General features: G+C 51.8%; 6 protein-coding genes across 6 annotated transcripts; 2 read left to right on the forward strand and 4 right to left on the reverse strand.

Annotated features, from left to right (window-relative positions):
* Positions 1-268: 268 nt before the first annotated feature.
* Positions 269-1781, forward strand: M438DRAFT_290563 (uncharacterized protein). The gene is made up of 4 exons (XM_029901716.1): positions 269-572; positions 626-976; positions 1030-1369; positions 1425-1781. Exons 1-4 carry the CDS (start codon positions 448-450, stop codon positions 1584-1586), a joined length of 978 nt encoding a protein of 325 aa, XP_029763919.1. The 5' UTR covers positions 269-447; the 3' UTR covers positions 1587-1781.
* A 522-nt stretch (positions 1782-2303) lies between these two features.
* M438DRAFT_266669 (uncharacterized protein) lies at positions 2304-3390 on the forward strand (the record flags this gene model as incomplete). Its single annotated transcript, XM_029900128.1, has 2 exons — positions 2304-2667; positions 2720-3390. The coding sequence occupies 2 exons, from the start codon at positions 2304-2306 to the stop codon at positions 3388-3390; spliced, it is 1035 nt and encodes a 344-aa protein (XP_029763920.1).
* Positions 3391-3787: 397 nt separating this feature from the next.
* On the reverse strand, positions 3788-5289 carry M438DRAFT_342867 (uncharacterized protein). Its single transcript, XM_029904859.1, has 5 exons — positions 4877-5289; positions 4636-4822; positions 4448-4587; positions 4287-4402; positions 3788-4233 (listed from the first exon to the last, which is right to left on the reverse strand). The coding sequence occupies exons 1-5, from the start codon at positions 5220-5222 to the stop codon at positions 4033-4035; spliced, it is 990 nt and encodes a 329-aa protein (XP_029763921.1). The 5' UTR covers positions 5223-5289; the 3' UTR covers positions 3788-4032.
* Positions 5290-5670: 381 nt separating this feature from the next.
* Positions 5671-7406, reverse strand: M438DRAFT_394799 (uncharacterized protein). Its single transcript, XM_029909175.1, has 5 exons — positions 6636-7406; positions 6397-6586; positions 6247-6344; positions 6076-6191; positions 5671-6026 (listed from the first exon to the last, which is right to left on the reverse strand). Exons 1-5 carry the CDS (start codon positions 7000-7002, stop codon positions 5853-5855), a joined length of 945 nt encoding a protein of 314 aa, XP_029763922.1. The 5' UTR covers positions 7003-7406; the 3' UTR covers positions 5671-5852.
* A 430-nt stretch (positions 7407-7836) lies between these two features.
* On the reverse strand, positions 7837-8844 carry M438DRAFT_266251 (Cut8-domain-containing protein; the record flags this gene model as incomplete). The annotated part of the gene is made up of 2 exons (XM_029900090.1): positions 7837-8702; positions 8754-8844. 2 exons carry the CDS (start codon positions 8842-8844, stop codon positions 7837-7839), a joined length of 957 nt encoding a protein of 318 aa, XP_029763923.1.
* Positions 8845-9290: 446 nt separating this feature from the next.
* M438DRAFT_266821 (antiviral helicase) lies at positions 9291-12619 on the reverse strand (the record flags this gene model as incomplete). Its single annotated transcript, XM_029900139.1, has 3 exons — positions 9291-9471; positions 9525-10087; positions 10139-12619. 3 exons carry the CDS (start codon positions 12617-12619, stop codon positions 9291-9293), a joined length of 3225 nt encoding a protein of 1074 aa, XP_029763924.1.
* Positions 12620-12810: the final 191 nt, after the last annotated feature.

Here is a 12810-nt window from a genome sequence, read left to right on the forward strand (position 1 = left end):
ATTGTAAACACTCGGACGTCATTGTGAACCGTGCACCAATCGGTTAGAATGATGGAGGATTACGGGGAGCAGCAGCCAAGGAAGCTCGTCACCTACCTCCAATCGTTCACTCGGTCGCTCTTTCCATTGCGCCTGTTCTTCGTCCAACTTTTTTGGCAGGTCAAGCAGTTGTTACAACAGCTTCAATTCATAATGGCACCTAAACGCAAGCGGGCTGGCACCGTAGGCTCCAATGCCGCTGCCGAAGTTAGCAACGATCTTCCCCAGCCTTTGTCCTTGGACGCGTCCGGAGAGGACACCACCCAACAAACCCCTCAAAGCCTTAAGAAGACGAAGACTTCAACAGACAAGGACCAGATCCCACCGGCCAAACGATCTCGCTCGGAACACGACGACCAAGATGATGAGGAAGAGCAGGACCTCGGTGTCAACGGCGAGGCTGGAACCATGAAGATGGAGGCTCCTCCCAAGGCCGGCCTGATTGACCCCGTCGGCTACAAGACCAACCCTCCTCCTGAGGGTCGCCCTGTGCGCATCTACGCCGACGGTGTCTTTGACTTGTTCCACATGGGGTATGCAGCTTGTTTCCCTGCCACTTTAAGACTTTCTTACTAACAGGTCGTAGACACATGCGCCAACTCCAACAAGCCAAGTCCGCCTTTCCCAACGTACATCTTCTCGTCGGCGTCACCGGCGACAAAGAGACCCACCGCCGCAAGGGTCTGACGGTGCTGAGCGGAAAGGAACGCGCCGAGACTGTCAGACACTGCAAATGGGTGGACGAAGTCATAGAAGACTGCCCCTGGATCGTAGACGTCGAGTTCCTCGAGAAGCATGAGATCGACTACGTTGCCCACGACGACATTCCCTACGGAGCCGACGAGGGTGATGACATCTACAAGCCGGTCAAGGAAAAGGGCATGTTCCTGGTTACCCAGCGCACTGAGGGCGTCAGCACCACTGGAATCATCACAAAGTAAGACCGGGAACCGCCATGTTTGCTACGACATTGCTAACCTTTGCACGTAGAATTGTTAGGGACTACGAACAATACATCGCGCGTCAACTCAAGCGCGGCACCACTCGCCAAGAACTCAATGTCTCATGGCTGAAGAAGAACGAGCTCGACATCAAGCGTCACGTCGCCGAGTTGCGCGACTCGATCCGCACAAACTGGACTGCGACTGGCCAAGAGCTCGGCAGAGACCTTAGACAATTCTGGCAGCCCAGCAGACCCAACAGCCCAGCCCGCGGTCTCTCGACCCCTGATCGTCTTGGCTATAACCTTCGCCAAGGTCCTTCAAGAGGCAGCAACAGCGATTTTGCTGCCGGCTACACTATGGGTCTTCTCGGCAGTGTCCGCAGCTGGGTGAGTTTGGAATTCACCGCCAATCCTAGTGACCCCTTGACTGATCGCTCTTTAGATGCAACGCAACCGCAGAACTCTTAGCGATAGCAGACCTGACAGCCCTGACAGCGGCGAAGAGAGCTCAGACATGAAGAGCCCCGCCGAATCAAGCAGAGGCCGCCCCGGCAAGCACGTCCAAGACGAAGTGGATGCCCAGGTCACCCACGAGATGAATTAGATCAGACTCGTACGTACGAACGATATTTCCTGCTGCAGAGGCCCGCGACCTCTCTCACGACCAACTTTTTCTAAAGAGATTCCCCTTGTATAACAGCCCCTTCAGAATCCTATTTTCAAAATCCTACTTCCAAAATCCTGATTCTTCCTTGTTTCTTTCTAATCAACTTGCACGTGAAAACGTGTACCACATTCTCTACTCTTTGCCAGCACTTTGCCTCATGACATTCGTTGGCTTTAGTTTCATCCACAGCTTAGGATGGCTCCGATATTTTCGCCGTCGCGTATGCCTTTTCAACAGAAAACTGATTCAGGATTTTGGGATGCTGTATCACCGTAGTCGGTGTTGTCGCCATTTGCGCTGGGGGTGTTGCGCGGTCGGCACTTTGAGAGTGTTGTACCACGTCTGGACCGAGTTGGTTTATCTGGACCATGCCCAGCAGTGGTTTGAACTCACATTCACAGCTTTACACTCATTGACCACGCAGCCTTTTCCAAGTGCCAACACTCACTTCAGGCAACAAGAGCAAGCAGTTGACATAGTCTTTACCTCTACGGTAGCTTTCGCCAATCACGTGGAAGTCATCCAATGGCTGGCCGCAATCTACCATCAGTCAGCGCCCAACAGCAGATACTCGGTGATCTCGTCCCGCAAGGCACAGCAGGGCATGAACAAGGGGCCTACAACCATGATTTCGACAACGTGCCCATGGGCTGCATGAGACAAGTCTGCTCTGCCGGATATGCGGCAAGAGCTCGACGCAACAAGAAATCCGAGAGAGAGCAGAGAGAAGAAGATATCGTGGCAGACTTCAGGCACGAAAAGGAGCGTTTGGTGGCAGAGGTGAGGCTGAAGGAGCTCATCGTACAGCAAAAGGAGCTCTCGATCCAGGAGCTGGACGTTCGTATCAGAACGATGGACCTGGAGCACAGCATCCAAAACCGGACCATGGAGCGAGAGCACCAGGCTGAATTGGTCAGTCGTGATCACTCGGAGGCCATCCTGCTCGGCGACCTTCGTGAGTTCTGTCAATTCAACGATGAAGAAGTTGAGGAGTTGAGAAGGACTATTGATCGTGAGGGTAAGCGAACTGCACCCCTTTTGTACTATATCGTTACTGACCCCTATTGTAGCACTCCCTCCTGCCTACGATCAGATCGACACCCATGTCAACGGAAACAGCGTAACGGACATCGCAACAGCCAACGCCACAACAATCCTCTCCTCAGCAAAGGCATCCCTCCGTCGAGCAATAGCAGAATCCCACGACCGCCCTGACCGCCTCCTCCGTATCGCCCAAGGTTTCCTCCACGCCATCGCCTCCATCACTCGAGCCAACAAGAAAGCCATGTGGCCTCTAGAATGCACAGCCCAAATCCTCGACGCCATCTATGAAATGTGCTCCCGTGTATCTCAATACATCACCCTCTCCTACGACAACGAGGACGATGAACCTCCCCAACGCCTTTCACATCGTATCCTCTCCTGCCTCAACACCACACATCGCGCCCATCGCACCCTCCGCAAAGCCTTCCTCTCCGCCGACTCCCTGGCCACCGATATCATATCCCATCATTTCTCCTCCGGTGGTCGAAGAGCTGGCTTGTACACCGCCGCTATCCCTTTCCACAGCACTCTACACGGAAACACGGATCTGGAAGACGAGTTTCTGGACTTGCAGTTTTGGAAAATCAGGTTTGAGGGGGTCAAGCGGGGCGTTTTGGAGTGGAGGGATGATGTGGGGGTTGTGGTGTTTGGGGAGTGTTTGGAGTGGTTGGAGTTGGGTATCATGGGTGCTGTTTAGGAAGGGGGCCTCAATGATGTGGTCGTGGGACTGGAAAAGTACTGTGCTTCTTTGCAAAGGTTTGGAGTTTGGGAGTTGTAGTTCTGGAAGTTGGATGTTGGGCTGCAGATGTGATTTTTACCTGCCCCTGCTTCGCCCACAATGGGCTTCACATATCAGGCATAGCTTCTGAAAACTTATCTCCATTTGTACGTCGTTTGGAGTTTTGGCCTTCGGGCATGAAGAGCCCCTGACTTTCAAAAGTGGCGGTGTTGATTTTGCTTGCCCAAAACCATTAGCTGCGGTCATCACCCTGTCTTTAAAAGGGGGTTGACCTCATCGCTCGAGATGATGGCACAATGTGGAATATGATTTGCGAGAACGATTCGTTGGCACTGATTTAAAGGGTTGAAAAGACCCGCTTGTTTATGAATTGTGTGCTCTGTGCAAAGTCAAGCTATATGTAAAATGTTTGCTGTCTCAGCACCTGTTTCTTTGTGTTTCCTCAGCCTGTTTGCATGTGGCCCCGCCGAAAGCGTGCTAAGTCTCGTCTCCTTCCTCTCCATTTATCGATGATACTTCTCTACGTCTCTGTTGTGCTTCGTTTCCGATGTCAACTATCGTGTGGTGATGAATGCCGTCTTCCCAGTTTCGGCTTCTAGATCAGTCCAAAGCGATGACTTCCTTCTCCTTCTCCTTGTGGATCACAGCAACTTCGGTGAAGGTGTCATCGTCGTTGATTTCGAAGTTTATTGCGCTAGCGGACGGACGAGCTCTCTTGCGTGCACGGGAGTCGTTGTCATCATCATCTTCCAGCTCTCTCTTGACTTCTTTTTTGACCTGAGAAGTCACGGCAACCTTGGCCTGTATTGTGGTCAACAAAGATCCTGTTTTGAGACGACGACGGAATATCATACTTTCAGTAGACGGACCAACTCTGCCATTTCTTCGGGGTTGAGCTCTTCTTCAGGACGATCTTCCAGGGGCACGGGCGAAGGAGTTCTCGGAATGATCATCAGTTCTTTCAATGAAGCTAAGAACAGTAAGCAAAATTCGGCAACACAAAAAGTTGACTCACTTTTCGATCGGTAAAAGAACACGAAGGTAGCTGCAGGGTTCTGAACTCCTTCGACAGGCTTGCAACTCGAGACTGTGGTCTTGCAACTCGAGACTCTGGTCTTGCAAATCCCAGAGGCGATAGGGGTAACCGGGTCCAAACTGCAGAGTGTTAGCGTATTGGCTTCTAGATGTTTTCGCTGGTAATACCCTAAGGAGTGAGTCATTGCCTGGCCCTTGATAGCCTTTTCTGAAATGATTCCTTCATTATCCACGACCTTGTTGTAAACCGCCTCCGTACGCTTAACCTTGTTTTCATGGGTCAGACGAACTTCGATTTTGCCCATATTTTTGACACGCTCGAGATCTGCGGGTAATCCAAAGCCGTGCTCAGTGACTAAGATGAAACTGTTAGGTTTTGCTCTTTGTTGAGATATGTGAGTCCACCTACCGGTCTCTAGTGTGTTGAACCTGAGCCTTCTCATATACCCAGCTCTGACAGTGAGACCTTCACTTAGATAGGTGTAACTGCCCTTTCGTGTTCTCTCACGACCAATCAATGGTCTATCGATGCACAATCCGTCAACCAAAACTTCGAGGCTGAGGTATTCGCCCTTGTACTCGAGCTCTCGAGAGCCCTTGAACTTTATCGCGAAGTTTGCACCAGTAACAGCCTCGACGTACTTGGTGACAGTGTTCTCCTCATCTTCCATGTCGGTATCCTGGTACTCGTGAAGATCCTCACCATCGACGACCACAGTGACTTTAACGCCAGGGAGAGAGTCCAGAATAGCCATGATGATCGAGCTTTGGAGTAAGGATGTGTTGAAATTTGAGTTGAAGAAGTAGCTGTGATTGGTGTTGGATGTTGAATGTTGAATGTTAGGTGGATAGTGTTGAGGAAGAAGGTTGCGAGGTGGAGGGCTGTGGAAGAGAACTTATAGAGTGGCAGAGACCGAGCGAGAGTGAGCCGGATGCTGATCAGATGGAGAGCGAAGGTTGAAAGCGATGCGAAAGTCAAGTGTTTCGACGCAGCGAGTTTCAACTCGACGAGATCTGTAAGTGAAGAAGTAAGCGTATGTAGATATCCGCGAACTCAGTGCGTACTGCACATCCAAGTGCAACAACTTGACTAGCAAGTGACCAATGTGAGAGCAAGAGTGTCTTTGTGCATTGAAGGAAGTCGCGCACAAGCACTTTGGGCGAAGTGCCGCCCCGAACTATACTCACGTACACATTTGAAGTAGGTATGCAGTCTTGTTCGTAATTCATCAGCTATTTAGTCGTATTGCTATTGTGGGTATCATGCTGTGAGAAGGTATCTCGCGCTCTCCATGCTGGCAGAGCGAACTTCAGCGATAATGTCTGCGACAGTGTCGGGGGCTGTAAAAGCACAATACAGCCAATTCCTCGTTCAATCAACCCCATCAACCATCAGTCAGGTCAATGGTCTCTATGCCTGTGTCCACATTGGTTGAAGACTTGAACGATTTGGCGGGTCGGCGAGAGGATATTATCATCAGGTCATCATCGCTGTCATCGACCTCAGTGCGTTCACGCTTGAGCTCTTTCTTGATCGCCGCTTGCTCATCCTGGCGAGCCTGTTGCTGTCAGTTGTGGATCGTGCATCTCTACAGCTGTGAGATATACCTTCTGTCTTCGCAGGAGCTCGAGAAGCTCTTCTCTGTTGAGGGACTCTTCTGGACGATCCTCCAGAGGAACTGGACTTGCACTTCTGGGGATGAGGTACATGGTTTGTAGGTCTCCTGAGAAAGTTAGAGGGTAAGAATTGTATTCGTGCATCGCTATGAGTAGACTTACTGCGCGAACGGTAACGGAAGGTGAACACTGCAAACGCTTCACCAAGACGGCGGGCGCTGACGGTCGCAGGGCCTTGGATGGGAACTGCTTCTCCCAGCCTGTAGTTGTCAGCTGCAATGCAAACTTATTGAATGATTAATGAGTGCATACTTGGCTTGATATGACATTGCTTGGCCTTTGAGATGTTTTTCATGTAGATTTTCGTGGCCAAACTTGACTCTCTGGTGGTTGTGTTGTGTCTTTTGTCTTTTCTCGAGCAATTCGGCATAGTAAAGCTTGACTGTGATAGTACCCAGGTCCTTGAGGTCAGGCTTCAGAGTTTTGCTGATCGCATCTTCGGCTGGAGAATGTCAATACTTGATAGAGGTTGTGAATCGGAATGAACGTACTGGTTACGAGGTCGGCGAACATGAAGTCACGCTCCTTCCACGTTCCGCCCTCCCGGTGTCGAGCTGCATGACGCACTGATATAGCATGATGTCTGTTCAACGGGAAAGATTTGACAGCGCCATCGACCCATTTGCCATCAAGGAAGTAGTCCTCCAAGACAATGTCGCCGCCCTCAAGATCCCAGGGCTCCATACCAGTGATGTTAGTGCGTATGCCGAACTTCGAACCAGAGACACATTCGACATATTTGATGGTACTGTTGGAAGACAATGATTCATGGTCGTCCTCATCCAGGTATTCAGGAAGTGCGCGTCCATCAACGACGATATCGACCGAAACGTATGGAACATCCGGGATGATGGCCATGATGCCGGCGATGGAAGCTAAGGGCGCCTACGACTCGAGGTGGGAAAGAAAGTTCGAGGGTGAGGAAGCTGGGGTGACGCGCCGGCTTGACACGAAGAAGACGCCAAAGGCCGTGCTCGGTGAGGGTGTGATAGAGTGAAACTGAACAAGAGAGGAAGGCGCGGACGCCCAGATCATGCCCGCACGTGGAAGGGAGAATCGGAACGCAAGGCAAGACTGAGAGACAGAGAGCCGAGATGAAATCATGAATGACTTGTGCATAGCTATTTATCCCTCTCCAGGATGTAGCCGGTGTTGAGGCCCGCCGCAATACACGATGGTACTACAAGACAGAGCACGACCATTGAGAGTTTCTTTGTCGGGATCTGGTTATCTGACTCCCTCTGATATTGCAAGTGCAGAGTTCACAGTGTGCATCACTGAGACAAACAATGACGAAGCCTGCGTGCAGGTCAAGAGACGGAGGAAACCGCCAGCTCAAGGCTCCCCATTTAATCCCACTCAGGTCAATTCCGGCAATATAGTCTCGGTCATGGAGTTCGGTGGTGATATTGGTTATATTTTTGAGGGCGATTTATAGGCCCATTCGTGTTATGCACAGCCCTCTTGGAAATTCTATCTAGGTAACCTTGCCTTGCCTTGCGCCAGGACCCACTTCGCAAAATAAGAACGCCTCGCAATGCTATCATCATGGCTGCTAGTGACAAGTAAGGTAGGTTGCAGCTTATGTGGGTGGAAACAAATGAAACGAGTGAAGTAAGGAGAAAAACAAATGAAGGGCAGTTGTGTCCCACAGGGTATCTTGAAGCTCATTAAACTGGCCGTGCAGCCGCTCTACCAGCGTCCAACGCCGACAGAGACATCGGGACCGTAGGTACCGGACATGATCTGTTGTCTTATGGCAGCACGTTCGTCGAGGTTGGAGGTAGCGGCGCCGCCGGTAGTAGGGCCGCCGAGGTAAGTGACATTGGCACGCAACTCGTTGACGGCATCTTGCAGTCTGCCGCCAGATTCTTCGTTGTGCTTGAGAAGCTTCTGGTCCCAACCAGCATATTGCAGCTGGAAGCCACCACCTTTCTTGGCACTTTCGCGAATGGCCAGAGCCCAGGCCTGGGCTAGTTCATCGTATGCTTCGAACTTTGCATGGTTGTGTTGGAAGGTGTCCCATGTGGGAAGACGGTGGATGATTTGAGTGACGGCGTCGAGATATTGAAGGGAGAGATTGGGTTGAGGTTCGTTCGGAGGGAGGAAGTGAGGAGTAAAGTCCTTGAGAGCTTCAATGAGCTGCAGCATAGGCTGGCGGACTCTGTTGTATGTGTAGTCGGATGAGGGGCGGTTGCCGAAGGGGAAGGACTCTTTGAAGGTGGTTTCGTACTTTTGCAGGACGGAGAGAGTAGATTCGACACTGGGACGAGGAGCCTTTGTGACGACCTCGTGAGCGATGGCGGGGTTCTGGTCGCAGATGTTTTGTAGGAGGTTTCTCATTTCATCAGGAGATAGGGTCTCGAGGAGACGGGGCAAGTCGAGCGGACGGCCAGCAGCGACGACGGTACGGCTTCTCTTGACAGATCTTGAGGCGGGGAAGAGCTGGCGACCTGTGACTGATGGCGATGCCGTAGGGGAGGCCGACATGCGGTCGTCCAGGTCGTCTTCGCTGGCCTTGCGCTTCCGGCCAGACATTCTATCGCTACCAAAGCCCTCTGTGGAATATGTTAGTCGGTCGTGGGACTGGAGGCGGTATGACGCAGCACTTTGCACGGTACCTGAGCGAGAGGGAGATGGTCGGGGAGTTCCAAGGAGGTGAGGGGCGAACAGCGGGTTCGACGAGATAACGGAGTTCATTGCGTTGTGGTTGCAGGAGGTTTGAATGTTTGTGTTGCCTACAGCGCACCACACAAATGCGCCAGGTGTGAAAGCAAATTCCTTGTCACGGTGATGCTGAAAGATTCTGGAAGACCCGACCGACTCGACGACGCTCGGACATCGTGGACATCACCGACCTTTTGATCATGTGTCTCGCAGCATCATCCTCCTGATCGTTAAGTCCAATCACGGTCATTCATGCTCATGATTAAAACTTCGTTGTCGTTGATCTACCTATCTACATGCTTGACCTTCCTCAATTCCTTGGTATAGAGCATATTGGCCATGTGCTTCTCATCTGGAATCATATGCCTCGCTCGTTGAACCGACAACAAGAAAAACGCCCCGTCGCCCTGTGCTTTTCCCGCCAGTCATGCCCAAAACGCCTTTTAAAGATGGATTCCCTATGCAATCATGCCACTTCCTTACAGATACAACGATTGTGCTGCAACAATGTCGCGTCTCACCTTGGTGAGTGCAGTCTCGAACTTCTGTTCAAGCTCCTCACTGCCCATGACCTTCGACGCTTGTGCCATTTGTCGCATAAGCTCTTCAAGACGTCTGAAAAGACGGATCAGACTGCCTTCGTATACGTCGGTCATTTTGCTGTCATTTAGTTAGCATATGCAAGCATTCACACCACCAACGAGAAGACTTACCAGATCTCGGCAAAGGTTGCTCCATTGCACCACTTGTAAACGACCTCCATGAGCTGATACTTGAACCCATCAACATACTCGTCTTCATTGACAGCCAACTTGCTCTCCTGCGAGATCTTTGCGATAGTGCGTGCCTGCGCCTGGATCTCACGATAAGGCTTGGCAAGTTCCTCCTTCAAGGTCGGTGTCTCATTGCTCTTCTCCTCGAAGATGAAACAACTGAGAGCAGCCGCACATTGTTCGGGCGTGAGTTCGTTGAAGAAGCGGTTGAAAAGAAGCTCACTGAGCACCAACTCGTCACCTGTGCTAATCTCGCAAGCCACACGGGCCTTCAGCTGCACGACATCGGATTCGCTGATGAAGCCCAATCTGCGAAGCACTCTTCTTCTGTGCTTGAGCTCCTCCATTTGCAACACTGACATAGCATCGCTTATCTGCTTTCTGACATCCTTGATCTTGTTGCCAAGTTGAACCTTGTGCTCGTACTGAGTGTGGAGGTCTGCAAGTCTAGGTGAGTTGTGGAGGGGATTCGAGAGCAGTCTTGACTCGAGGATCTCGATTTTCTACGTCTTTGTCAGTATCCAGCTAGTGCACATATCTTCGGAATTACTTACGCGGAGTAGCTTCTTGAAAGCCTCATCTGTGATACCCATGTTCTCAACAGGGTCAAGAATGGCAATGCCGTCAGGGAATCTTCTCTTGACCTCTTCCAACCCCTTGCGGACATTGTTTCTCTGGTCGGCTGACCGCAAGTCAGTGGGCAAGAAAATTCTGAGATGGCCGATTGCATCAACAGTCGAGAGCAGGACTGGTACAACCTCCATCTTGCCCTTTTCCCCAGCCATTGGAGGACGAACACCAGGAGGAAGCTCGTCGTTGTTCTTGTTGGCGGGTACGTTAACGTCGCTTGCTACCTGCAGCAAAACGTCCACCACATATGAGCTTGCGGTAGGAGGGTCTTGTACCGGCTGACCTTTGAGAGGACGGCACTTGGCGAAATTAACAACAGCGCCCCAGCCAAAGTCGTGATCCTTGTGCTTGATTCTAACCAGTCTACCAGATTGGAGGAACTGAAGGCAATGCTGAGGGTGGTTGACCACATCGCGCATATCCTTTGCGTAGTTGTTGAGTTGTGTGCGCAGATCGTAGTAGTCCTTGATGGTCGGCTCGTCTTCGATGTTCATGTGGTTTCTTTCCTGTTCCAATTCGAGCAATTGCTTCTCGAGTCCGGCAACGCTAGCAGTGTTCTGGAACTGGTAGAAACATCTCTCGAGCATGAACTCGGGCGAGATGCCCTCAACACGCATGAGGTTGAGAATCATGTTGTAGCCCAGGTAGAAGGCCGAGTTGAGCTTGTCCTGCTCGCCACGAACGACTTCCTTCGCGACTGCAGGTTCCATCTTCTCATCTATCATCATGATAACGATACCACGTTCATCGAGACCTCTTCTTCCAGCACGTCCAGACATCTGGATGAACTCGGATGGTGTGACCCAGCGCTCAGCAACACCATCGAATTTTCGTACACTAGTGAAGACGACGGTCTTGGCGGGCATGTTCAAACCAATAGAGAAAGTCTCAGTGGCGAACAGAACCTTGATCAAACCCTCCTGGAAGAGAATCTCGATGGTCTCCTTCAGAATGGGGAGAAGACCAGAATGATGGATACCGATACCTCTGCGCAGAAGGGGCAACAAGTGCTGGATTTGAGGCAACTCGCGGTCTTCGGGAGAAAGCATCTCGATAGCGCTCTCGAAGACCTTCTTGACCATTGCCTTTTCGTTGTCGTCGTTGAAGGCCAGCTGACTCATTTGAAGAGCGTAGTTCTCGCAGTCGCGTTTGCTGAAACTGAAAACGATGACGGGATTGTAGTTCTTCATCATGATCATCTTGACAATCTTGTAAATGTCCGAGGGACCTTCCTTTCTGCCTCCCTTGTTGACCTTCTTGTCCTTGCCCTTGCCTCTGCGTTTCGCCATGGGGTCAGAACCATCGTCTCCAGCCCTGTCGGCGATGGTTGCCATGGCCTTCTGGAAGTTCTCCTCACGGAAAGTGCCCTTCTCGTCAACGACAAGGTGGATGCCTTCTGCACCGGCAGGGAAGAGGTAGTGTTGAAGAGGAGTGGGTCGGAAATCGGTGTAGACAACGTGACAGGGCTGGTTGTGAGTCTTGGTGATCCATTCGGCGAACTGCATCGAGTTGGGGATGGTAGCGGACAGGAAGACATAGTGGACCTTGTCGGGCAGGAGGATGATGGTCTCTTCCCAGACGACACCACGAGATTTATCGCGCAAGTAGTGGACCTCGTCGAAGATGACCCAGGCGACTTCTCGCATGATTTCGGAACCTCTGTACAACATGGAGCGCAGAATCTCGGTGGTCATGACGAGACAGGTAGCTGTGGGGTTAATGGTAACATCTCCAGTCATGAGACCAACGTCTCCAAACTCGGCCTGGAACTCTCTGAACTTTTGGTTACTCAAGGCCTTGATGGGACTGGTGTAGATGACCCTTTGGTTCTCGCGCAGACATTGTGCGACAGCGTACTCGGCGACGACAGTTTTTCCGGCACTGGTGTGAGCTGAAACCAGAACACTCTCATTTCTCTCAATACTGGCGATCGAGACCTGTTGGAAGGGATCGAGGGTGAAAGGGTATGTTTTGGCAGGACCGTTCGGCGGAGGCTTGTGCTGCGAGATGGGGATGTAATCGTAGTCCGGAGGAAGGGCGACTTGATGGCGGACTTGATGCGAGAGGACGACGTTTGCCTCGTCCTTGGATGCCTGGAGACCGGCGGCGGCAGCGACTTCTCTGGATTGTTCGGTTTCGAAGGAGTCGGTCACGACGGGGGCGGGCTCGTCGCGCTTCAGGCGCTTGGTTTCGGAAGCAGGAGCGGGGCTCTGAGGTTCAGCAGGCACTGGAACACCTTGGTCCTCGTCGTTCGCATCGGCAATGGTGGTATCCTGGGTCGCGGCGGCGGGTTCGGGGGTCTTGACATGGCCGTTCGCAGAACGCTTCTTGCTCGGCTTCTCTTTGGCGACATCTAGGTTTTTGTTGGGCGGAGCATCGTCGAAGACGTCGAATAGATCGTCCATGGTGGGCACACGAACGAAGACGACTGAAGCAAGTGGCTGCTGTTGCGACTTTGACTTGAGAAAAAAGTCGAGCTTTGGAATGAAATGATGCGGCAAGAGCTGTAGAAGCTGTGATTGGCTGTGGCTGCAAGGGCGATCCGCACTTTCGCCGGCCGTCATGGGAGCGTGAGCGTCCGCGTCGGGTGAGCAGC

The sequence above is a fragment of the Aureobasidium pullulans genome (assembly GCF_000721785.1).
Source record: "Aureobasidium pullulans EXF-150 unplaced genomic scaffold scaffold_3, whole genome shotgun sequence".
NCBI lineage: Eukaryota > Fungi > Ascomycota > Dothideomycetes > Dothideales > Saccotheciaceae > Aureobasidium > Aureobasidium pullulans.

Bases quoted from the DNA above. Each gene is read 5' to 3' on its own strand.
- M438DRAFT_290563 (XM_029901716.1), top strand. From the start codon at position 448: ATGAAGATGGAGGCTCCTCCCAAGGCCGGCCTGATTGACCCCGTCGGC. The intron at 977-1,029 runs GTAAGACCGGGA...CTTTGCACGTAG, and splicing joins ACCACTGGAATCATCACAAA to AATTGTTAGGGACTACGAAC. The intron at 1,370-1,424 runs GTGAGTTTGGAA...ATCGCTCTTTAG, and splicing joins TCGGCAGTGTCCGCAGCTGG to ATGCAACGCAACCGCAGAAC.
- M438DRAFT_342867 (XM_029904859.1), bottom strand. From the start codon at position 5,222: ATGGCTATTCTGGACTCTCTCCCTGGCGTTAAAGTCACTGTGGTCGTC. The intron at 4,823-4,876 runs GTAGGTGGACTC...GTTTCATCTTAG, and splicing joins GTTCAACACACTAGAGACCG to TCACTGAGCACGGCTTTGGA. The intron at 4,588-4,635 runs GTATTACCAGCG...AACACTCTGCAG, and splicing joins GCAATGACTCACTCCTTAGG to TTTGGACCCGGTTACCCCTA.
- M438DRAFT_394799 (XM_029909175.1), bottom strand. From the start codon at position 7,002: ATGGCCATCATCCCGGATGTTCCATACGTTTCGGTCGATATCGTCGTT. The intron at 6,587-6,635 runs GTACGTTCATTC...GACATTCTCCAG, and splicing joins GTTCGCCGACCTCGTAACCA to CCGAAGATGCGATCAGCAAA. The intron at 6,192-6,246 runs GTAAGTCTACTC...TAACTTTCTCAG, and splicing joins CTTCCGTTACCGTTCGCGCA to GAGACCTACAAACCATGTAC.